The following is a 21,892-nucleotide window of genomic DNA, read 5'->3' on the forward strand; positions in this document are numbered from 1 at the left end:
GCAGAATGGGCGCTTTGAGGAGGACGAGGATAGGTTGGAAAAAATGGAGTGGAGGTGGAGGGGCCCCCCAGTCGACGAATCCCACTTTGGCAGGTAGATAAGCGGCCAGCGGCTTGCAGCAAGAGGCCGTTAGCCTGGATACCGGCCACCGTCAGGCGCAGCTTTGACGTCATGCCGCACCTTCTTCTAACCTCACCTCAAGCATTCATGTCATTTCTTCATCTCCTTGGGTCGGGACGGGAGTCAACCACTGCTCGGCCGCGCCCTCGCTGCCGACGCCCTCGCTCACCTCACCTCACCCTACCCTCTCCGCAGTCGCACCAATTCCAGCCTTCTCGTCCTCGCTGCTCAGCCTTTCCAACACCACCACCTCATGGCCGACGACGCCATATGCCGCACCAACGCCCACCGTGCCACCCGAAAGGTCGCGTGCTAGCCCTCCCGCCTGCCGTTGGTCTAACCCTCTGCGCCGCATTCTCGGTCAGAAAACACTCCAGTCCATACCAACACTTGGCAAATCCGGTTTCTCTGCTCCGTCAACTCTCCATATACCTGCTTCAATCCAATCCCGCGAGGACGCGTTCCTTCCTTGGCTGTCCCTACTTTTTTTTTAACAACCTGATTCGTCCGATCCCCCCTACTTTGCCTCGTTGTGTGTAGCCTTGCCATTCCACCGATTCACTGCCACTGTTGTTGGATTGGGATATAGCAGTGTCGCGGCGGCATGTAGGATCCACGTCAACGTGGCGTGTAGCGGGTGCACCCGGCAGTCTGGCACTTTGGATCCCTCGGAAAGCTTCCTCGGCATGATGGATGTAGTACAGGAGGACGTGTCACTTGGATGCGCTCGCAGCTCGAGCTGAATCCTGCCGTAGCGTGCGACGTTTGAAGGTAATTGTAGTCCATGATTTCATTGTCTGTCTGTCTTTTCTCTCTATCCTGCTCATTCTTGATTTTGCATTCCCGTCAGTCGACCTGTCCGCTGTTTGGTGTGTGTCCCAACATTACGCCCTCGCCATGCTCCATGACGACAACTCCATACCCCGAGAACACAAACAAGCTGAAAATCAATCGCCCGGAATGCTCGTTTCATGCGTGTGAATCCGATGCCCTAAGGCTGGAAATGAAGGGGCACATTGTCGCAGCCGGCACACTTGCATCCCCACCGTTCCACAGAAACGTGCCCTGAAATTACCCGCGCCCGAAATGTCGACAAAACAAAAGACTGCAATGCGTCTCCAGAACCTGAAACTTACGTGCCTTGCGTCTTTCAATCGTCATCAATGACGATGACGACCCTTTCGCTGTCCCTGACAGCTGGATCGCCCTGGCTTGGGCGTTCCGACACCTCGCCTTCGCCATCAACGTACGGGCCCTGGAGACTCATGCTACGCATCATGCCTCGTGCAGCGACCGTGGGGTCTGGGCTGGAATATTCTGAAGTGCGACGAGTGTCCTCGCTTGCCTCTGGCGGCGGCTTCGTGTCGGTGTCTTCGTCAGAGGTGTCTTCATCGTCGGTGGTAGCCCAATTGACGTCCTCGCCCATGTTCTCCACCATGACCTCATCTTTGATTCCTTCATCCGACGCCGCGACGGAAGGGGATTTCGCGTGACTCTCTGGGGCGATCGTCGCAGAGCGTCTATCTTGTTCACCAGGGCTTGGGCTTTCCTCCATGGTAAAGGCGTTTGGCATAGGCGCATCGTCGTCCGAAGCATCGCCATCTGCCAGCTCAAGTGTCTCGTCACCTTCATGGCGGCCTTCCACCAGCACATCGCCCATCACTCCACCCGGAACCCTGCCGAAAATCCTGTTCATGACCTGCTGTGGAAGTGGAGTTCTTCCTTCCATGGTGACGTCGTCAGGACCGATCGTCACAGAGCTGACTCGAGGGTGCCTTCCACGAGAAGCATTTCTCACTGCCACTAGAGACGGAGAAAAGGTTGGAGCCCGCATTTCCTGTTCTTGAGCAGTCTCAATCGACGGCATCACGTTGGTCTCGTCGTCACTGGCATCCAAGTGAAGAACCGGGGGGCTGTCATGACGCGGTCGAGCAGCCCTGTATCCGTCCACGCGCTTGAGGACCTTGATACATTCCGCCATGATCTTCGCAAACACGTTTGGCGGCACAGCGTTGCCAATCTGTCTTCTCATGTCGGCTCGAGTGCCCACGAACCGGTGGTACGTTGGAAAGCCCTGCAGACAAGCCATTTCCCTGATTGTGTACTTTCTTCTGCCCGACCAGTGATAAACGTCGCCCTCGTTGTTTGTGAGCAGAGTGCGAGTGCTGTGCTTGTCTGGTTCACCCGGTCGTCGTGGCTGATCGAAACGTAAACCCGGGTCGCGAGGGTTGTGTTCTGTCGCATCTCGAGGAATGTCTCCCGCCGCCAGGCGTAGAGTTGTGAATGGAAGCAAACCTTGCTCTCTCAAGTCAAGACCCGGAGGACCGTGGGTAAACTTTGGGAATGATGGAAGCGGCACGCCGGGCGCGCTCGCAATCAAGAAAAGACGTGGGCGCGGTTGTGTGCATCCGTATGCCAGACAACGAATTACCGACCAACGAACAGAATAACCTTGATTGCGCACTGTGTTGAGCATCGAATAGAACCAAGGAATGTGCCTGTCGTGCGTCAAACCGCTCGTTTCCTCGAGGGTTGCAATTCGAGGCTTGATTTGTTTAATCAGCTCTCCGATGGTGAAAAGTGCTGCTGAATTCTTTTCGTCGTCCTTCCCGTCCGTGGTGTGGGCCTGCGAAAAGAACTGACACGGCGGCGACATGTGGAGTATGTCAACCGGCGGCTCTTGGTTGGTGGCAAATCCCTTGGCAAAGTCCGTTGCATCGATGCAACGGACGTGGGCGTGGCGAAAGTTTTGTCTGTATGTGTTGCAGGCACTTTCGTTGTTGTCCACTCCAAATTTGACCTCTAGTCCAGCCATCTTAGCACCGCGGCTTGCACCGCCAGCTCCACAGAAAACGTCGCCAAAGGTATGGCGCCTCATGCCTTCATCGTAGGACGGCTCGATTTTGTCACCGCGCTTCCGCTTGAGCGGTGACACTGTCGGCTGTGGGACTGCGTTGAGTGTTGCTGCGGACCGTGGATCCTTGAGAAGTCCGCCACCGTTGTCAGCTTCCTCATACGTCAAGGGACGCAACTCGTTTCCACACGGCTTTGGCGCCGATTTCTTGTCCATCTGTTGGTCAAACGTCTGGATGAAGATGTTACGACAAGCCAAAACCTGTGATTCGGAGATCGCTTTCTTACTCCTCTCGTAAGTGAGCCTGTCCGATTTCTCGATGTGTAGTGTCGTGTCCTTGCGAAAGCTGTCTTCTGGCAACGGTTTGTCGGTCAGCACTAGACGACGACGCCGGACAAAACTGTTGGCCGAGATCTCATCAAGTCCCTGTTCCGCATAAGGTCTGTGGTCGATCGAAGAGGAGTAGGTCCGAGCATAGAGGCAGACCTCGTTGAGCTTCCTATCAAGTGCCGGAGCGATGAAGTAGTGGCGCTTGAATCGAAGGCCTCGTAGGCGGACCTCGCCGGTCTTCTCGCTCTTCAAAATGTAAAAGACTCGCATGAAGTCGTTGGGAATATCAACGTCGTTCGGATCCACGATGAACTCAACAGTGGTCCCAATGTCAATGCGACTTCCAGTGGGACCAAGTTCTGCTCTCTTGTTCTCGAAAACGTGCCTGTCGATGAAAAACCAGTCTTGGTGTAGGGGCAGATTCCTGAGCTTGATGGGACGCTTCTTGGAGACGACGGATATGCTGATGATCTCGACCTCGTCATCGTCATCGTCGGGAATGGTGAGTACGTGTCCCATGCGGTTGGATCCGACATCGATATCTGCGAGCTCGTCGACGTCGATGAAGGCGACATTATCGCTGAAGGTGATGGGATTATTGGCCGACGAGCCTTCATCAGAGTCTGCGAGAGGCATGGCGTACTTGGAGTTGGAGGTCCATCAGCTTTGTCGAAATGAATGTTTGGGGACATGTTGACTTACCAGAGCAGCACAACGAAGCTGAAGGAGATGGCTTCGATGGATAGCCAGCAAGTACTCAAAAGACAGAGCGTGTGAAGATGTGAGCCCGAAAGCTTGCGTTTGTCAGCTTTGCTCACGCAAAGAGCTGGAGAAGGGATGCTCTAGAGGAAAACGAACCCAACGGATACCGGTGAAGCTTTTGGCTGACTTGCCGGTCAGGTTGGGAATGCGTGAGAGGCTGGTCCTGAAGGCGAATGCCTGGTCAGTATTGGTACGGTCAATGTTGAGGGAAGTTGACTTACGAGACACAAAACTCAATAGGCAAGTCAGTGAAAATGGGGTTGAGTTTGCCTTCCAGGCAGCGGCTCGTGAAAAGCAGAACAAACTCAGCGAATGATCCAGTGCTGGAATCCAAGAGAGTCGTTCCAGTTAGAACGAAAGAGCCGTAGGCTTGTGAAAGGTAGTGGCCAACGCAGAGTAAGAGACTTTGTTTGTCTAGGAGGAGGCCCTGCCGAGAAACAGCAAAAAAGACGGCGTGCGTCCGCTCAAAGCGGCACGGTCTGTGCCCTTCGACCAAGAACCCAGAAGGAGGGCGAAGAGGTCAAGAGCCCTGGAAGGGTCGGAGAGCAGAGGTGCCTTTGTGTGTCAAGCAGGTGACGGGGACAAACTTTGTGGTGAGTGGTGTGGAAACGGAGGACAAACGGATTCCTGTTGCCAACAATGCGGCCGACTCATAGACTCCCCATGAGGATGCCTCCTCGTCGGGGGCAACAGTGTCCCACGCTCAGTGCGAGGGGTGCGTATGTCGCCGGGGACGACCTCGGATTAAGCTTTTCAGCAACATGCGCTGGTTTTTCTCTCTACGACCCGTCACATCGCGATTGTGTCAAGAACTTGGACTCTACGCTGTTCAGACTCATCGTGGAGGCAAAGCAATGGTCTGTGGTGGCGTAAGTGGTTTAGTTGTGATGCTGATATACAGTGGTGATGGAAAAGGATATTTTTTGAAAATATGTTGCCGCTCGGCTACTTCCGCATAATGTGAAGTCTATTCTTCGCGTAGGAATCCTACCAGGACCAAATTTTAAAGCTATGGAGAAATATTTGAAAGGCCATATGTTTTTGATGAGTATCTTACTGAATATGCACCCATGCATTATGGGATTTCTCAGGTTGACAATGTCACGCGCAGTGTTCATCCAAGTCGAAGAGAGATTGCATGGGTGCGCCGTCCAAAGGAGAAAGCTGGCGATGTCTGCACAAAAGAAGTTGGCAAGTTGGTGGTGGAGCGTTCTTCGAGGTCCTCCACGAGAATCGCCGCCAAGCATGGCATCCACGGACACCGTCGTCCCGAGTGACGAGCTCGGGGCTGCGACCTGTTCAAGGCCAAGCCTGCTGGCGCCCTGGCAGCACCAAGCCATCCAGGATGGGCGTTGGGTTCCAAGTGGAGGGGACGGTGACCGCAGTAGGCAGCGCGGTGTCCTTGGCGGAGGCAGAGACGCGCCGCGTGACTCGCCGGTGAGCGTGGAGAGACGAGCGAGCGAATGGGGCCGACGGCGGTTCTTGAGCGAATGACGGAGCGGGCGATGGGGATGATGTGGGCGTGAGGGTTGAGAGTCGGTGCAACGGCGGGGCGCACGCGACAGGGCCAGGGCACGCCGCGATACCGGCGCCCGAGATTTCACTTTGAGCCGGACTTGGACCGACACGCGCCTCTCTTAAACTTTTTCTCGCTCGCTGGGAGCTCCTCTGCTTCCAAAGGTTTCAAAATGCTATCCACCAGCTCCATCGTCTCTTGGCCACCATCAACCTGGTCCACGTCGTCGCGACCACGACTCCGGCCTGCTCCCATCGTCACCCTTCCGCCCGGTTGACCTCCACGCTTGCCGTGCACCGCCAACCCCATCGTGCATTAGACGACAACCCCAAAACCCGCCGTAAGCGCACCCGCTGCCTGTCTTTCCCCAATCACCAGTCCAGTCACCAGGATGAGCTAGTGTTTTTTTTATAGATGTTAGACTTCCGAGCTACAAGCTGCGGAGAAACCACTTTCTGACCTCATTGCATGATCCAATCTGCTTGGCGCCCTATCTACAAGAACTCTGCTGATAGCCTGCTTCTCCCAGCCTCAACCAACATGTGTGGTATTATCGCCGTTATTCACGCGGATCCCGCGTCCACTTCCGCCGCCGTCGAGATTCACGACGCCCTGTATCTGCTCCAGCATAGAGGCCAGGATGCTTGCGGAATAGCCACCTGCGCCTCTGGCGGGCGCTTCTACCAGTGCAAGGGCAACGGCATGGCCTCCAGAGTCTTCCACGACGGCTCCAGAGTCGCTGATCTCCCGGGATTCATGGGACTTGGTCACCTCAGATACCCCACGGCCGGCAGCAGCGCAAACTCCGAAGCCCAGCCATTCTACGTCAACAGCCCGTACGGCATCAGCTTGACCCACAATGGAAATCTGATCAACGCCCCCGAGCTCAAGCGCTTCCTCGACCAGGAGGCTCACCGTCACATCAACACGGAAAGTGACAGCGAGCTGATGCTCAACATTTTCGCCAACGAGCTCAACGAGACGGGCAAGGCCCGTGTCAACGCCGAAGACTGCTTCACTGCTCTGGGTCGCATGTACAAGAAGTGCGTTGGCGGCTGGGCCTGCACCGCAATGCTTGCTGGCTTCGGCTTGATCGGCTTCCGTGATCCTTACGGCATCCGCCCGATGGTTATTGGCTCCAAGCCCTCTGACACCGGCCATGGCACCGATTACATGATGGCTTCCGAGTCCGTTGCTCTCACCCAGTGTGGCTACAAGAACTTCAGGGACATCTTGCCCGGCGAGGCCGTCATCATCGAAAAGGGCAAGGACCCCGTTTTCCGCCAAGTTCACCCTCAACTCGGCTACACCCCTGACATTTTCGAGTATGTCTACTTTGCGCGCCCGGACACCATCATGGACGGCATCGATGTCGATGAGAGCCGCCGCAACATGGGCTACAAGTTGGCCGAGACGATCCGCAAGGAGTTGGGTCCTGATGGCCTTGCCAACGTAGACTGCGTCATGCCCATCCCAGAGACTGCCGTGACTGCCGCTCTGTGCGTTGCAGAGGCTCTCGGAAAGCCCTACAAGCAAGGCTTTGTTAAGAACCGTTACATCTTCCGCACTTTCATCATGCCCACGCAGAAGCTGCGCCAAAAGGGTGTGCGGGCGAAGCTCAATGCCAAGCCCGCCGACTTCAAGGGCAAGAACGTCTTGCTTGTTGACGATAGCATCGTTAGAGGTACAACCAGTCGCGAGATTGTCCTCATGGCGCGGGAAGCTGGTGCTAAGAACGTCATCTTCACCAGCTGTGCTCCTCCTATCACGTAAGTGGTTTTGCGCCGAGATGAAGCTTTTTCTGACTCGATAACAGCAACGCACACATCTACGGCATCGACCTGGCGTCGTCTTCAGAGCTCATTGCCCACAACCGCACCAGTCAAGAAATCTCAGAAAAGATCGGCGCCGACGCCGTCATCTACCAGACCCTCGGCGACTTGGAAGCTGCCTGCGCTGCTCTGTCCCCGCGTGACCAAGCGTCCCAAAAGTTTGAAGTGGGTGTCTTCTGCGGCAAGTACGTCACTCCTGTCGACAAGGAGTACTTTGAGCATCTCGAGCGGGTCCGCGGTGAGAGCAAGAAGCTCAAACTCATGGAGAGCGCCCGGCAAGCCATCCTCCAGGGCGAGGCCACAGAGAGCCAGCTGCGGATGGCCGCCAAAGGTGCTCAAGTCGACAAGCATGGCAACGTGATCCCACTAGATGGCCAAGCGAGCAACGCGATCAATGGAGTCGCGGGGGTCAATGGCACTGCGGCTGAGCGTCCCGACAACTTTGAAAGAAAGGGTACGGACGACTCGCAAGTGCGTGTCATGGAGACCCAGGACATGAGCTTGCACAACATCAACGACCATGCTTGAGAGACGGATAAGTCTCCATGATTGTTTTGGGTGGATAACGTTGGATTCATGGGCGCATCGGTTTTGGGTTGGGACACTTGCATAACTTTTTTCGCTCGCAATATCCAAAAGGCATTCCAGGTTTGATGCTTTGCTTTGCAGGTTCAGTCGTCCGTTTCATCTAGCATCAGTAAGAGCATACGCTCGCAGGAAATTAAAAGACGTCAAAGAAGTCGAATGCAACTCAATCGTGTTCATTGTGAGGGAGGTCGGTCGTGCTCAAAATCGTCAATCGTCAATCATCAAACGTTTATCAACAGCAGGAGCCTCGTCACTCAAGAGCCAGACACACTACAAGCCGACTGCCGTGCAAATGCTCTTCGGATCTAGAACGTTCCACCTACCTGCCTGCCCTGCGTCGGTCTGGAGGGACCCTGCGCGTTACCCAGACCGGACGCGACCAGACGCGTCTCCCTAGCCAACGTCCAAACTCCCCACCAGCCCTCGACCGACCACAACCCTCCTAAATTTGTACAGCCTCGCAATCTTTTAGACGAACAATTCACAGGGCACAGGAAAACCAAAGTCGCGAATCGACAAACCTATCACTACCAGTGTTGAGCAACACCTACCCGCGTACCAACCCCACCGTTGCGACCCCGCCGCGCGCAACCATGACGACGCCCTCCGAAACCGACCCCTCCATTGACGACGCCACAACCATACCAACCGCACCCATCCCTTTCAACTTCGTCCTGCCCGTCCCCGCGTCCGCTCCAGCGCGCGTGATAACGCACGTCCACCCAGTACCAACAGTCCTCCTCGTCGCTTCGCCTCCGCCCGCACTCACCGACCTCTTCGTCGACACAATCAGCGCCGCGCTCGAACAATGGCACGACGAGGCACTCGGAGAGGCGCCCGGGGAGTGCGAGGTCTGCGGCAAGGCGAAGGAGGAGGTCTTGATGACGCCGGTGAGCTTCTTGGGGGAGGGCGAGGATGCGGGGAAGGACGGCGGCGACCACAAGGCTTCGACAGCAGCTGGGGCAGCGCAGGAGAATGAGGAGCGGATTGATGGGGTGGTGGGCGTGCCCGAAGCAAACTCCGACTCGGCACAAGCCCAGCAGCAGCAGCAGCAGCAGTCTCCGCAAAAGCGCGTCGACGTGCTCATCACGCCCATTTGCGCACAGCAATCCTGCGCAGCGCTCGCCCGCGCCAAACTGCGCCGCGTCGTCGAAGGACACTCGCAGGCGTCGTCGGATGCCTCACAACCCCAACAGCAGCAGAACTCGTTCGACCCACAGGCGCTCGACGACCTGGCCGAAGCCGCGCAGTCGTTTCGCCGCCTCCCTGGCCCCGAGGACGTGCGGTGCAGGGTCTGCGGCAGCGCGACGGATACCAAGAAGTGTGCGGGCTGTGGGAGGGTCAGGTATTGTGGGAAGGAGTGTCAGAGGCTGGACTGGAGGGCGGGACATAAGAGGGTTTGTGGGGTTAGTGTTGGGTCTGGCGAAGGGGGAGAGTAGGAGTGACTGGGGCTCGGCGGAATACTGTGCCAATGTTAGGTCGGAGAGGAAAAGAATGCTGCTGCATCAGATCAGGACAGCCAGAAAAAGATGCAGCTCCAAAGCGGCGACGCACAGGAGCATGCGGGCGGCAATGGTCTGTCCTCGTCATCCTCGCAGGCCTTCGTCACGACCACAACATGTGCAGAACGTCCATCGCTGGGACAACGAGAGCAGGGTCGCTATTTCAAGATCGATGCTTGCCATCCCACGCCTGTCCAACTCTCCAACGCAGACGCCTGCCCACATACTCGCTGATACACTCACACTATCGAAAAGACACAATATTGAATACAAGAAGCACGCACCACCAGCGCGGCCATCATTCCAAGCCAGTAGCCATGGATGCGTCACAAGCCAACCAATGTCTCTCACGATACCAGCCAGCCCTACCCGGCTAGCTCAGCCCAGCAAGCTGCAAACCAACCTAAGCCCGAGCCATCAAGCACAAAAACAAGGCCTTGCAAGCGAGCTTGTAGCCAGCAAGACAGACGCGCGCTGGCAAACAAGCGTACTCCAAGCACTGCGTCTGTCTGTCGAGTGGTTGGTCGGCTCCAGGTGGAATACGGACGCGGGCAGCGCCTCCGCTCCAGAAAGAGACTGGTCATGCTTCCAGAAAAGACAGCACCGCGTGCCAAAGAAGCGTCAATGTCTCAGATGGAATACGGGCAGGCGCCGCCGTATCGGGGGGGGATACTTCTAGAAGACTGCGTGGAAGGAGAAGAGGAAGAAAAAGGAAGACGGCGGTGTGCAGATACGAGTAGTGACATGGGCAGGGCCCGTCGACTGCGACTGGTTTGGGGAATTTTCTGGAAGCGTTCCTTGGTCGATTGGCTGGTACGGAAGGAAGTTTGTGGAGGGACGCGTGGGCCCTGGTTTGTGGCTCTGCCTTGCTTTGCGGTGCGAGATCGATGGGTGGATGTCGTATCGTGATGAGGAGTTTGTGGCCTCAGGCGGCAGACAGGTGTATTTTGGAATATGTGTTTTAGGCTATTGCAACTGGCGACGGCTGGTGATACACAACAAAGAAATTGCATCGACGACAGTCGAGCACGCCCGCCTGGGGAGCTCGCAAACACACGTGAGTGTAGTTTATTCCTGAGCGCACAAGTGTTTGTCTTGAAGCCACCAATTTCCTCATGAACGCAGGAAGAAACGATATCCAATTGCCGTGGTCAGAACCTGTCCGACTCGTGGACTTTTCGCAGAAAGACTTCCAATATTTGCTCGAGTTCCCCATTTCTCGTTTGCCAAACACAAACGGCATCGCGAGTATGAGCGAATAAGAAGGCAACCTTACATCCGGCAAAAAAGGAGAGACATCACATCATCATCGCGCGTATGCGCCCTCACCACAAAGACACAAACTTCCCCGCATTCCCTGCCATGTCTTGCCTTGCCTGCCCTACCCGCAGACAGACAGGCACGACACACAAAAAAGTCTCAAGAGGAAAATTGGCGAGCGGGCGTGAAAGAAGAACCGCAAAAGCATACGCATGCGCAGACACAAGCACCCCGGACGGCGCCGTCAAACTAAAGGAAATGAGACGTTGAGCCCATCGCGGCAGGGCGCTAGCCACAAGAGGGGAAATTGCAGCTTCATACGTCTCAAGCGAACTCTGTGGGCGAGCTTAAGCGCGACGTCTGCGCTTCTGAGCCCCGGCTGCCGGTGAGGCAAGAAGGGGGAGAGCGAGCAAGAAGCTTTGGGCGACACGAGCGAATGCGCGCGTTACGAGGGGAGAAGAGGAACCCATGGAAATCTTCTTATCTTGCTCGGGTTCAGTAGGTAACGCGTGGCGGATCTGCTTAAGCAGATGAGGGCATGCTGCGGGTGTGTGTGATTGGAGCGGCTAAGGGCAATAGATGGACGGGTCCGAGATGCGAACGGCTTTCTCCTGTTGGCCGGTCGCGAGCATGTTCGCGTTTGACGACTTTGAGCCGGACGCGGGGGCGGGCGGACCTCAGGGTCGCCTTGGGGTAAGCATAACATCTTGGGTTATTTTGAGAACGGCACTTATGGCGGTCGTGCTGTCTTCTTGCCGGACCGCTTCTACATGCCGTTCTCTTGCATGTCTCCAAACATCTGTCGTCTGGTTGAAGATGGGTGGCAGTAAAGCACTTGTGTCGGTCACTGGGATGTAGACCACCTGAGTAGGGAATGCCATTCAGGCCCCTCGTCGCGGAAAAGATGGTGTCTGTCGAAGGTAGCGTAGAATCATGGAAGCAGCTTCGGTGGATCTTTCAGACGACATGATTGGCCCGTGGTGAGAATTCCAACTCTATGGGGCTGCTAGGGTTTAGGCTATACTTAGGTGGGCGTGGCAGTCGTCTTGAACTTCACGTACAGGCAAACCCCCGGATGGACTTTTTCTTAAAATCATGCGCTCCAATAGCGAAAGTGGTGCAATCAGGGCAATGGGGTAAACTTCCGCCAGTGCGAGTAAGCTCATGGAGGATACCTTAGTTCGGACGACACATCCCTAGTCCGTCCGGCTGTTTGGCGTAAACGTCGGCATCTGCGGAAGGCCAAGTCCCTGGCAGACACGACGGCCAAGTCGTCAACGTTTCCGTCCGAGCCGAGTGGCCGTTCACTCAAGGACCAGGCCAGGCGGGCGCTGCCAACGGCGGCACGGTGTGGGTCGTCGGTGGCGCGGAGTGGCGCCTTCTGGCAGATCTGGGGTTATGCTCGTCCATCCACCATGGTTCCTTTGGCTCGCAGCAGGCAAGCTCCGACTCTAAGCAAGACAACGAACAGCTGAGTGCTCATTGTATTGGCACTGCGGACACGGATACTTGCCGACGACAGATGTTGCCTTTGCTGACGCTGCTGTGCGACAGCGCTCGCAGCTGGGCGTGAGAGTCGACGTCGTCCTCGGGCGCAGTCCGAGTGCCGTTTGGAGTAGGTGCCGAAAAGGTTCCAGGGGGAGCGGACGAGTAGAGTAGACTCGATGCGTTTACCCTACCACGTCGGTGGCCTGCCGTACATCCAAGTCGATGTGGAAGTTAGATAGGCTGAAAGCAGGCACTTGCCCTGGGGAGCAAAGGCGAGGCAAGCGTTGGAGCTTCTCACCAGCCTTGTTGGTCGCAGGGATTCGGTTTCGCCAAAAACCGACCAGGCACTCTCGAAGCTGACAGCTGCATGTGCCACATGCCGCCGGAGGTCGCTGGAAGGATGGGGCCACGTCGGTGTCCGTAAGGCGATGAGTGGTCGGGCTCTTTTTGCGTCCTACCGGACTGAATATTCGATGTTTTTTAGCGTGCAGCAGCGCTGTGCTCTTTTACACGCGGCAGGATGCCTGCAAAAGGCGAGGGTGGTGAGTCGGGGCAGGACTGTTCCTCTCGACATGAGTGGCAGGGCTGAAGGAGCTCCGGGATGGCCGGTTCACGGCGAGCAGATCAACGAGCTCGGGGAGCCAGATCTCCAGCTGCAGAGGTCGGCGTGTCGATCGAGCCGCGGCGAATGACGAGCCTGAGAAGAATTTGGACGCCATGCGCCGTGAGCCGTAAGCCGGCGTCTATGTGCGCGGTCGAGGCAGACGGCGGCGCAGTGTCAGAGGAGGAGAGGGCAAGCATTGGCGTCGTGCACATGAAGCAAACTGGGAAGCGGCAGTGCCTATAATGTGGAACATAGCATGGCGACGAGAGGAGGTCGTGGTGTTGCGGGAGTCAGCGAGGGGGCTATTTTTGACCGACTAGGGCGGGGAGACTTCCTTGACCTCCGCTGAACAACCACCACCACACCACCCTCTCTCCGTCAGCACACCCAACCCTCATCCATGTCGCAACCGCATTCTCGCATTTTGCAGATGGACGCCAGAAGTCTGGTTCTCGTCCGCTCCGGGGACGTCCTTGTTGGCCTTGGCTCCCGCAGCCCGCGCCACTCGTCGGCCCTATCCCATGCCCACGCCCACGCCCATGGAGACCGTGGAGAGCGTCCACCTCTGTATGTGCGACGTCGCTCCCGTTGCGTCTGACTGGGGCCAAAGCCCAAGGGCGCTGCAGTAACCCCGTCTACAAACCTAGACTTTCCGCCTGCTTCCTTTGCTTTTGACCCCATAAGTGCCGACTCCTCCTGCAACTCAGCCTCTCTGCTCACCAACCTCGCTTCTGGTATGGTTTGCATGGCCCGCCGCGTCACTCGATTGCCAGCATATTCATCCTACACCACACCCTTGGTTCTCAGCCCCGAATAGAAACTGTTGCTTACCTGGTCCTGTTGGCAAAAATGTACCCCGTCACCGAACAGACTGTAGCTGAAATAGCTCCCTGGCCCGAACCGCCGCCATGTCTTCACAATTCCCCCAGTCGAACTCAATCCGTCAACAAGCCACCTTCTTCGACTTCCAGTTGGATTCTTGGGACGGGAATGCGTCGACGCCCTGAGTCTGTCTTCAGCCGCCGAGGCACGGCGACCCCAGTGGAGGAGGTTGCTCCGGTCAGCGCACGCTTCGTTGCGCCTGAAGCCCCGCGCAAATCTTCGAAGCGAAAGCCTGGACGCCGCCGCTTCTCCATGGAAGATAGGAGTGGAACCATCCTCCACGCCGTCCCGAAAGCTCTCGCGGAAGATCTTTCTCCACGAGCCATGACTGCAGCCTTCATCAACCGCTGCATCGCGTCCCCTTCAAACAACCACTCTCGATCAACCTCGGAGGGGTCAAGCATGGATCTCCCCGAGCTAAGATCGGAGATTTATTCAATCATTGAGGAAACGACGCCTCCAGGAGAAGGCAATGAGAAAAAAGTACGCCAGTCCAATTCGTTTCCAATCGCGCCCTGTCTTCCAATCTCGCCCTTCTCCCCATCCGACACACCCAAGCACAATATCCTTGTCAAGAAGAAGAGGAAGGAGGCTAGGAAATGTGACGACCATCCGGAAGTCGGAGTTTGGCGGGATGGGAAAGCTTACTGGGCATCTTCTCAGAGCTCAATCCCCATCGTTCACCGGCCCGAGGACGCTTTCATTGCAGAATTGGATTCCAGGCCTCTCTCTGCTCGTGATTCCCGGATTGATGACATCGACTCCGGTACACGCAGTAAGCGCCCCAGCATTCAAGTTGTGATTCCGGAGCAGCAAAGGTTCCCAAACTTTCATCTGCCAAACCCGTCAATGTCTCTGGCCCCCCCGGCGAATCCAGCTCCAACGTCAGCTCCGCAGCCTTCAGTGGCCGGGGACCTGATTTCCTCTAGGCCTGTGTCTCCTCACGTTGCGGCAAGGCATCCTCACGTTCACACGTCGATGTTTTCCTCGTTGTCCTCGCAGTCTTTGTTGATGAAAGCGTCGACCGAGGCGCATCCAGGTCAGCCGTGGGATCCCGTCGGATTCACAACACTGCATCAGTTTAGTTCGTCAGCTTCATCGGCATCAAATGGTTCGGCGCGCGACCGAGATGAGTTCTCTTCGAACTACAGCAACAGCAATCGAACATCTGTCACCAGCGTTGACGACAATGGCGAGCCTGCGCTGCGACCAAAATCTCAACTCTACACCGACGGGCGCACAGCAAGCCAAGCGTTCTCCGTCGGTTCCCCCATTGCCGCCGGTGTTTTTGACGAGACGACGCCCGTTTTTGTCGAACATGAGGGTTCTCCACGTCGATTGGCCAACGGCCGGGCTGCCGCACGACAAGAACAAGCTCGAATCCCGATGGCCCACCCTGGTCAGCCTTTCACTCCTCCCTCCATGAGAAAGGCTCACGAGGGTGCCGCACGGCGATTGATGAGGAAGGCTTCAGCGAAGCAAAGATCATTTGTGCCTTTGACGCGACAGAACCTGGGAGCTGAAGCTGGTCCTTCTCGTATGGGTCCCCGCACGAAGCCGACGTCAAGCCCTACGCTTAGCGAAGCTGAGACTGCCTTGGAGGAGCACCTTTGCTGTCTGAGTCCAGCATCGCTCGATGGTGGCGATTGGGAGAAGCCGGCGTTCCGCGAATCCCAGTTGCCTCCCCCGCCACGGAAATCTTCGAAGCGAAAGTTTGGACCAATGCGAGGTTCCGCTCGCACTGCCAGCCAGCCTGCACCACAAGTAAGCGATCACGCTTTTCATGGAGTTTATCGTGTTTCATCGTTCCGCGTTTCTCCCCTTGTGATTAGCAAGAACCGATATGCGTCTCGACAGTTTGGCTCTACTTTTTCAAAAACTAACGAACAAAAGCATCAGAATGGTCCTGGAAGAAACGATCGGTCTTCTGCTGTACCTCGCGACATTCGTCCGGACGCCGCCGAAACTGTGCTCTGTGGCATCCTTGGCAGTTGTCATTCCCTCGATGACCTCTTTTCGCTCGCCTCGGTCAACCGTGGCTTCCATTATGTGTTCAAAAGACACGAGTTGGGACTTATGCAAGAGGTGCTTAGGAACGAGTCGCCTCCTGCGTGGGAGTTTCGTAAAGTCGCTCCCCCATATCCGCTTGAGCTTGGCACTCCGGACAGCTCTCTCCCTGAGCCTGATTACACCCCGGCTTCGTTCTACCGTCAGCACAAGCACGACAAGATCGTAATTTCGGCGCTGAAATCCCTTGTCTTGACCAGGTGTCAATCCTTCCTTCGTCCCGAGACAGTGATGGCTCTGGCTATCGACAGCAACGAGCGGGCTCAACGCATGGACGACGCCTTTTGGCGTATCTGGACCTTTTGCAAACTCTTTGGTTGTGGCAAGAACCGCGAAGATGACATTGTGGCTCAGATTGACTGGCTTCGAGGAGGCCCCGCAGCTCATCAGACTGACGCCCGAGCAACGGTCTTTAGCGCGAACTCGATCGACCTCAGCAATGTGCTCACCAACGCCTCGGATCATTTTGCAAAGGGCAATCCGGACGGTCTGTCTGCTGAAGAGTTGTATGACATGACCGAGATTTGGACTTGCTTGGGAGTTTTGCTTTCGGGCTTGGAGGGACGGACTGCTCAGGCTCGGGAGTACGGTGTTTTCGAGCTTACTGATATTAGAGGAGGAGACATCGATGGGGAAGAGCGGATGCTCGGTGAGTGTTTTCTCGAACTCCGACGAATTGGTCTGACTTGTGCTAGATGAGTGGATTTACTTTCTACTCACCCTCGGTCCCGACGTGGTTCTGTATCTGGCTTCACCATCCAACAACCCAGAACCCGACGCCTTCCATGTGGCGAAAGAAAAAGGTTGGATTCAGTGGAGACCTCCTTTCCGTGATTCCACTCGCTGCACGTTCCTGAAAGAGGCTGTGTCCCGTGTGTACGAAGAAAAGATCGCAGTGATGGCGGCGGCCCACCCGCGCCACAACTTGGAAGTCAGACGCAACATGCGCGAACGTATCGCGCAACACAAGGCCGAGATCCACATGCGCAAGCGCAGCGGCCACTGCCCCCTGGTGCGCATGAGCATGGAACGTCCCATAAGCGACTGGGAAGGTGTGTTCCGCAGCCTTGGGGAGCCTCAGCGAACTGCCTCTTTATGCAGTGGCCGCAGTGCTGCTCGCTACGCTCCTCTTCCTCCAATGCCTGAGCTCCCCGCCATGGAGGAAAATGAGATTCGCGCAACGCTCCACACCCGCAGCATCAGTGCGCCACAGCCGCAGAGCCAAATGGCAAGTACGTACACGGCGTCTCCTGTGGCCCGCCACACCGCTCGTAGCAGCATTGGAGGGCCTCTCTCATCTCCTGTTTCGACATTTACTCAACATGAGTCGCGCTCTCCGCTCAACACAGCTCATCCAATGGCGAACCAATCCAACACCAGCATTGCCACAGTCTCCTCTGTCTCAACTCCTGGGTCTTTCATGTCAGCCCCGACGCTGTTTACTGAGCCTCCATCAGGCATGGCGACGTGGGCAGAAAATCGCCACAGCGCCACTCTCCAACATCCGAAGCAGTTTGAGTTCGCCCCGTCAAGCGGAATGAACAACGTCGTCAGCGACCCAGCCCAGAACTCGAGCGAGAAGGCCATCTTCCGGCTTGTGGAAATGGGCTTTACGTCCGAGCAAGCAAAGTACGCGCTCATGAAGACTGACCTTGGAGACGGGTTGCGGTTGGATCGGGCGGTTGAGTTGTTGCTGCGGAGCGGTTGAGATTGGATTGAAGATGTGTCGGAACTTGGTACTTTTTTTTCTTTCGTCATTGATACCCTCGATAACTGGGGCGGACATTTTGGTCGTTGACTGTTGGCGTACTTGGTCTCTACTCTTCATGCGAAACAAGCTGGCCTTTGGAATTGGGAATGATTGTTTGGTCTGTTGAGAGCTACTTCACCCTCCTTTGGCAAACATTTCCTTGGTTCGAGACCTTGATTGAGTTTGTTGAGTCCATTTTTGTGAGACATAGTGAATCAATTCCGTGAATCCATTTAGAGGACCGCCATGATAATGCGGAAGATGATGCATTGTGCCCGAGGAAGAAACCAGGCACCGCCGGCGGCATGGTTGATAGATATCACGTGCTGCAACGCACGGTTGCAGTTGGGCCAGATGACGTTCGGTCTGGAAGTTTGGTAGGGCTGCAGAAGAAGAAGCTCCAAGCCGCCATCGCGTTTTTCCTCTGCCTTCTCAACCACTCCCGTCCACGCTTCAATTGACCGCGAGCCCGCCAGTCTCGACTGTGTGGCCGATGTGTGTGCAAGCATGCATCCACCGTCGCTCCGCCATGCGGCTCCTTCACCGTCACTTCTCAAGTTTTTGAGAGCGCAAGCCGCGCCTTCGTCCGCTCTTCTCTCGCCTCGCTGCTGCGCCAAACTTTCCACCCGACGCGACGCCTTCTTTTCAACCACGACCCGCGCTCCCTCGACTCTGAACGCATGCGTGTTGCAACTATCTGCACCCAGCTGCTCCGCTGCCGCGCTTCTCACGCCGTCAATATCTTTCCACCAAGGTGGATGTTACTCGCGCCAGTCCCACGCCCGCCTTTGGTCCTTTCAAACATCGCGCAGAACATTTAGCAATACAAACCCTGCGCGCTCTTGGTGCGACTTTCCATGGTCAAAAAAACGCAAGGCAACATACGGTCGATTGCAGCCGGACGACCTGCCACAACGCAAGGATGGCTTCGCTCCAGATGAGACTGGCAACATGGCGCGCGTATTGCGGCCCATTAACGAGCCTCGACTGCGATGCACTGAATTTGATGAGAATGGAAACGTCACTTTGGTGAATGGCGAGTTTAGGAAAAGCGAGCTCATCGCAAAGGTAACGCTTCAGCTTTTCTTGATCGCGAGTTGGGAGATCCTTCGCTGATTTGTCCGCTAAAGTACGGTCTTCTTCCGCGCGACCTCCGCAAAATCGACTCTGCAATGCTCCCACATATTCTCGTCCGGCCTTCCGCCATTCTCCTAAACCTTCTCCATCTGCGCGTCCTGATCAAGCACAATCGCGTTCTCGTGTTCGACGCATACGGTACCACAAATTCATATACCCAGTCCATCTTCATGTACGATTTGGAGGGCAGACTCAGGCAAAAGGATATGCGGCAGAACGGACACTTGCCCTACGAATTTCGTGCTCTCGAGGCTGTCCTTCTCAGCGTCACGTCAGGCCTAGAGAGTGAGTTTGAAGGCGTCCGCGAGCCTGTCGTCCGTGTACTTCGGGAACTCGAGGAAGACATTGATCGGGACAAGCTCCGCTACCTCTTGATTTACTCCAAAAAGCTGGGCTCCTTCGAGCAACAGGCCCGACTCGTCAGAGATGCTCTCGAGGAGTTGCTAGAAGCGGATGACGACCTCTCAGCAATGTACCTGTCGGAGAAAGCCACGGGCGCTCTTAGGCATGAGCACGAGCACACTGAGGTCGAAATGCTCCTGGAATCCTACCACAAGGTCTCTGATGAAATTGTCCAAGCAGCCGAAAACTTGGTGTCCAACATCCGCAACACGGAAGAAATGTAAGTCCTCCTGACATGGGGCAATGTATGTGTATCCTAACAGAACGCAGCGTCAAAGCCATTCTCGATGCGAACCGAAACTCGCTCATGCTTTTGGACCTGAAATTCGCCGTTTGGACGCTTGGCCTGGCAGCAGGCACCTTTATTGCGGCGCTTTACGGCATGAATCTGAAAAACTTCATCGAGGAGTCTGACGCAGGCTTCTGGGGCGTTAGCATTGCATGCGCCGTCTTTACCATCATCACCACCACCTTCGGTCTCGGCAAGCTTCGTCGCGTCCAGCGCGTCTCCATGTGGGGCGAACACGGCATGCGCAATGCATCAAAGGGCTCGTGGCGAGACATTGGGGAAGTCGGATCTGCCCTCCTCGCTCCAAAGAACCCACGCGTGCCACCAGTGGGTGTCGGTGCAGCAATTCCACCTTCACCGCCTTTGAACAACCCGGCAGCGGATAATCGCAGGGAGAAGTTGAGGCGAATTAGAGATGCACATGCGGCACAGGCGCAAGGCGTGTATGCGGAAGTGCAGGCGGCAAGGAGAGCAGGCCTGCTGAAGGACAAGACACGTTCGCTTGGTGATGAAGAAGCACTTAAGCAAGCCGACGCTGCGGAGACGTCTCAATCCGACGAAAATGCCCAAGAGTCGTCGACCAAGCCACCGTCGGACGGCAAGGGCCCGACATAGATTTCCAAAAAAGAAAAGCAGCATGGTATGGGAAACGGAGTAGGGAAAACTCTCAGCTCGACTACATGTACAGGCAGTTCCCTTTGTTTCGCGCGAGCTCGCCCCTCTCTACGAAGAAAGTTATGTCTCGATGGAATGTTCAGACACGATATAGACCAGGCTGGTTGGATGGGATTTGCATAGCGCTGGAGTTCAGGGATGGATGGCAGGATGTCTAGTGGGCTAGGTTGTTTGATTTCTCCTGTAGATATACCAATACATGGACATGTAATAGATCACAATGAGTGCCTGTCAATTGTGATTTTTGAAGAGGGTGTTTTTCCACAAATGGTCGAGCATTTGTTTTGTTTCTTAGTAAGCCTCGCTTGCAGATGCCCATCTGAAGACCCTCGCGCGATCCTCCGGCTGCACCTACCAGCTCCATTCCTCCACCAACAAACCTCTTGCGTTGACCTTGCACAACAGCACCACACATTGGAACAAAGTCACCTGTCGTGAAACCTCCCTCCTTCTCGCATGGTGGCACAGCTCAGCTTTCCATCAAAATGGAGCTCACACCCATCAAGGTGAGGGGCAAAAGGAAGAAGCCCATGCCGAAACTTCTAAGCCGCGGCCGACCTTTGAAGAGCCAAGCGAACTCATCAGCGTCTACCACCGACGTCGAAGGAGACAACAACGCCACCATCCCCAGGAAACGCAGGAAGACCCGGCATGCACGACGGTTGGCGCCCCTCGAAAGTCTGCCCGCCGAGATTCTGCAGAACATTTTCTGGCACAGCCGCAATGCCGACCTCATGTTCGCCAGCAAGGCGGTGATGCAGAAGCTGGAGAAGAGCGAGCACGTCAAGCTTGAGTTCGTCTTTAGCACCTTATTCTGGCCCATCATCAATGGCGAGGTCGATCCGGATATCAATAGTCGACCTGACATGAGGCACGCTTCCGCAGACGAGGATGATGACCTCAGTTCGGAGAGCTCGCTCTTGGCACACGCGCAGTCGCGATTGCTCTCTTGCCGTTTCTTTACCGAGCAGTGGTTTCATCGGTACATACTGAAGGCCTACGACAAGTGGAACACCTTGCACGCCGCCTCTCAGCCCGACCGAGTCGTGAAGAAGATATATGAACCCTGCTGGGGAGAACGATCCCTTTTACTTGAACGTCCCGAACCAACTTTTAGGTGGATTACTCAACGACCAGACTTGCTCCCCGACGAGTTGAGGGGTTACTACCCAAGAAGAACAGAAGAAGAAAAGGCTCAACGCGACCGCTTGGCTCCCTTAGCCCTTCATCCCGCCGCGTCAATGCCGCTCAAATTCTTCCGTCCGTCCAGATATTTTCCAAGGACAGCGGATGCCATAGAGACAAGACCAGATGGTAGTCGCTTCCTGGCAGACTTTTACGATATCCTTGGCTTTCTCTACTATGGTTTGCGCCTCAGAATTCCAGTGCGCGGCGACGACTTCGACGACCTGGTGCGTGGCGCATTGCGCGGTGGAAGCGCCTACCTTTGCCAATTGCTGCTTTTCATGCGCATAGACGAAGTGGGAGTCACGCCGTTTCCAGCAGACCTTTTGCGCATTGCTGTGCTCGAGGATACTTGCACCAAGGATGTGATGGGTTTCATCCTGCGCGCAAAGGGAGCCAACGAGGTCTTTATCCAGGATATAGATCTTCTGGATCCAGCGATCTGGGCCTGGGCTGACAAGAATGGCGAGCAAGGCGAATGGTTGAAGGCTCAGTTGAGGAACGCGATGAATGACGACTGAAGAATTGCTGGAAACCACAGCAACGTGTTGCGATATCGACATTGGAAGGAGCCGCTACTGGCCCTTCTGCTGAGTCTGTAGTTGGACCATCAGCTCAAAATGCCCGACATCAAAGTACCGGTCATTGG

The 21,892-nt window shown here is 55.8% G+C and overlaps 7 protein-coding genes across 7 annotated transcripts; 6 read left to right on the forward strand and 1 right to left on the reverse strand.

The window, feature by feature from the left end:
* Positions 1-179: 179 nt before the first annotated feature.
* J3D65DRAFT_627873 (uncharacterized protein) lies at positions 180-746 on the forward strand. The gene has a single exon (XM_066800577.1). It carries the CDS (start codon positions 208-210, stop codon positions 658-660), a length of 453 nt encoding a protein of 150 aa, XP_066654651.1. The 5' UTR covers positions 180-207; the 3' UTR covers positions 661-746.
* A 483-nt stretch (positions 747-1,229) lies between these two features.
* Positions 1,230-4,413, reverse strand: J3D65DRAFT_409905 (S-adenosyl-L-methionine-dependent methyltransferase). Its single transcript, XM_066795999.1, has 4 exons — positions 4,288-4,413; positions 4,163-4,229; positions 4,007-4,098; positions 1,230-3,946 (listed from the first exon to the last, which is right to left on the reverse strand). Exon 4 carries the CDS (start codon positions 3,938-3,940, stop codon positions 1,271-1,273), a length of 2,670 nt encoding a protein of 889 aa, XP_066654652.1. The 5' UTR covers positions 3,941-3,946; positions 4,007-4,098; positions 4,163-4,229; positions 4,288-4,413; the 3' UTR covers positions 1,230-1,270.
* A 1,239-nt stretch (positions 4,414-5,652) lies between these two features.
* Positions 5,653-8,151, forward strand: J3D65DRAFT_627881 (amidophosphoribosyltransferase). Its single transcript, XM_066800578.1, has 3 exons — positions 5,653-5,922; positions 6,112-7,351; positions 7,399-8,151. Exons 2-3 carry the CDS (start codon positions 6,123-6,125, stop codon positions 7,940-7,942), a joined length of 1,773 nt encoding a protein of 590 aa, XP_066654653.1. The 5' UTR covers positions 5,653-5,922; positions 6,112-6,122; the 3' UTR covers positions 7,943-8,151.
* A 507-nt stretch (positions 8,152-8,658) lies between these two features.
* Positions 8,659-10,324, forward strand: J3D65DRAFT_409926 (uncharacterized protein). Its single transcript, XM_066796000.1, has one exon. The coding sequence runs from the start codon at positions 8,918-8,920 to the stop codon at positions 10,181-10,183; it is 1,266 nt and encodes a 421-aa protein (XP_066654654.1). The 5' UTR covers positions 8,659-8,917; the 3' UTR covers positions 10,184-10,324.
* Positions 10,325-15,682: 5,358 nt separating this feature from the next.
* J3D65DRAFT_531919 (uncharacterized protein) lies at positions 15,683-17,501 on the forward strand (the record flags this gene model as incomplete). The annotated part of the gene is made up of 2 exons (XM_066796676.1): positions 15,683-16,454; positions 16,501-17,501. Coding segments are annotated over 2 exons (1,773 nt in total), but the record flags the coding sequence as incomplete, so codon positions are not given.
* A 358-nt stretch (positions 17,502-17,859) lies between these two features.
* On the forward strand, positions 17,860-20,273 carry J3D65DRAFT_590854 (putative magnesium ion transporter). Its single transcript, XM_066797792.1, has 3 exons — positions 17,860-18,623; positions 18,686-19,314; positions 19,365-20,273. The coding sequence occupies exons 1-3, from the start codon at positions 18,063-18,065 to the stop codon at positions 19,996-19,998; spliced, it is 1,824 nt and encodes a 607-aa protein (XP_066654656.1). The 5' UTR covers positions 17,860-18,062; the 3' UTR covers positions 19,999-20,273.
* Positions 20,274-20,344: 71 nt separating this feature from the next.
* On the forward strand, positions 20,345-21,837 carry J3D65DRAFT_410012 (uncharacterized protein). The gene has a single exon (XM_066796001.1). It carries the CDS (start codon positions 20,544-20,546, stop codon positions 21,762-21,764), a length of 1,221 nt encoding a protein of 406 aa, XP_066654657.1. The 5' UTR covers positions 20,345-20,543; the 3' UTR covers positions 21,765-21,837.
* The last annotated feature ends 55 nt before the right edge of the window (positions 21,838-21,892 follow it).

Source organism: Phyllosticta citribraziliensis (assembly GCF_038025025.1).
Source record: "Phyllosticta citribraziliensis strain CPC 17464 chromosome Unknown J3D65scaffold_7, whole genome shotgun sequence".
In the NCBI taxonomy this organism is placed as follows: domain Eukaryota; kingdom Fungi; phylum Ascomycota; class Dothideomycetes; order Botryosphaeriales; family Phyllostictaceae; genus Phyllosticta; species Phyllosticta citribraziliensis.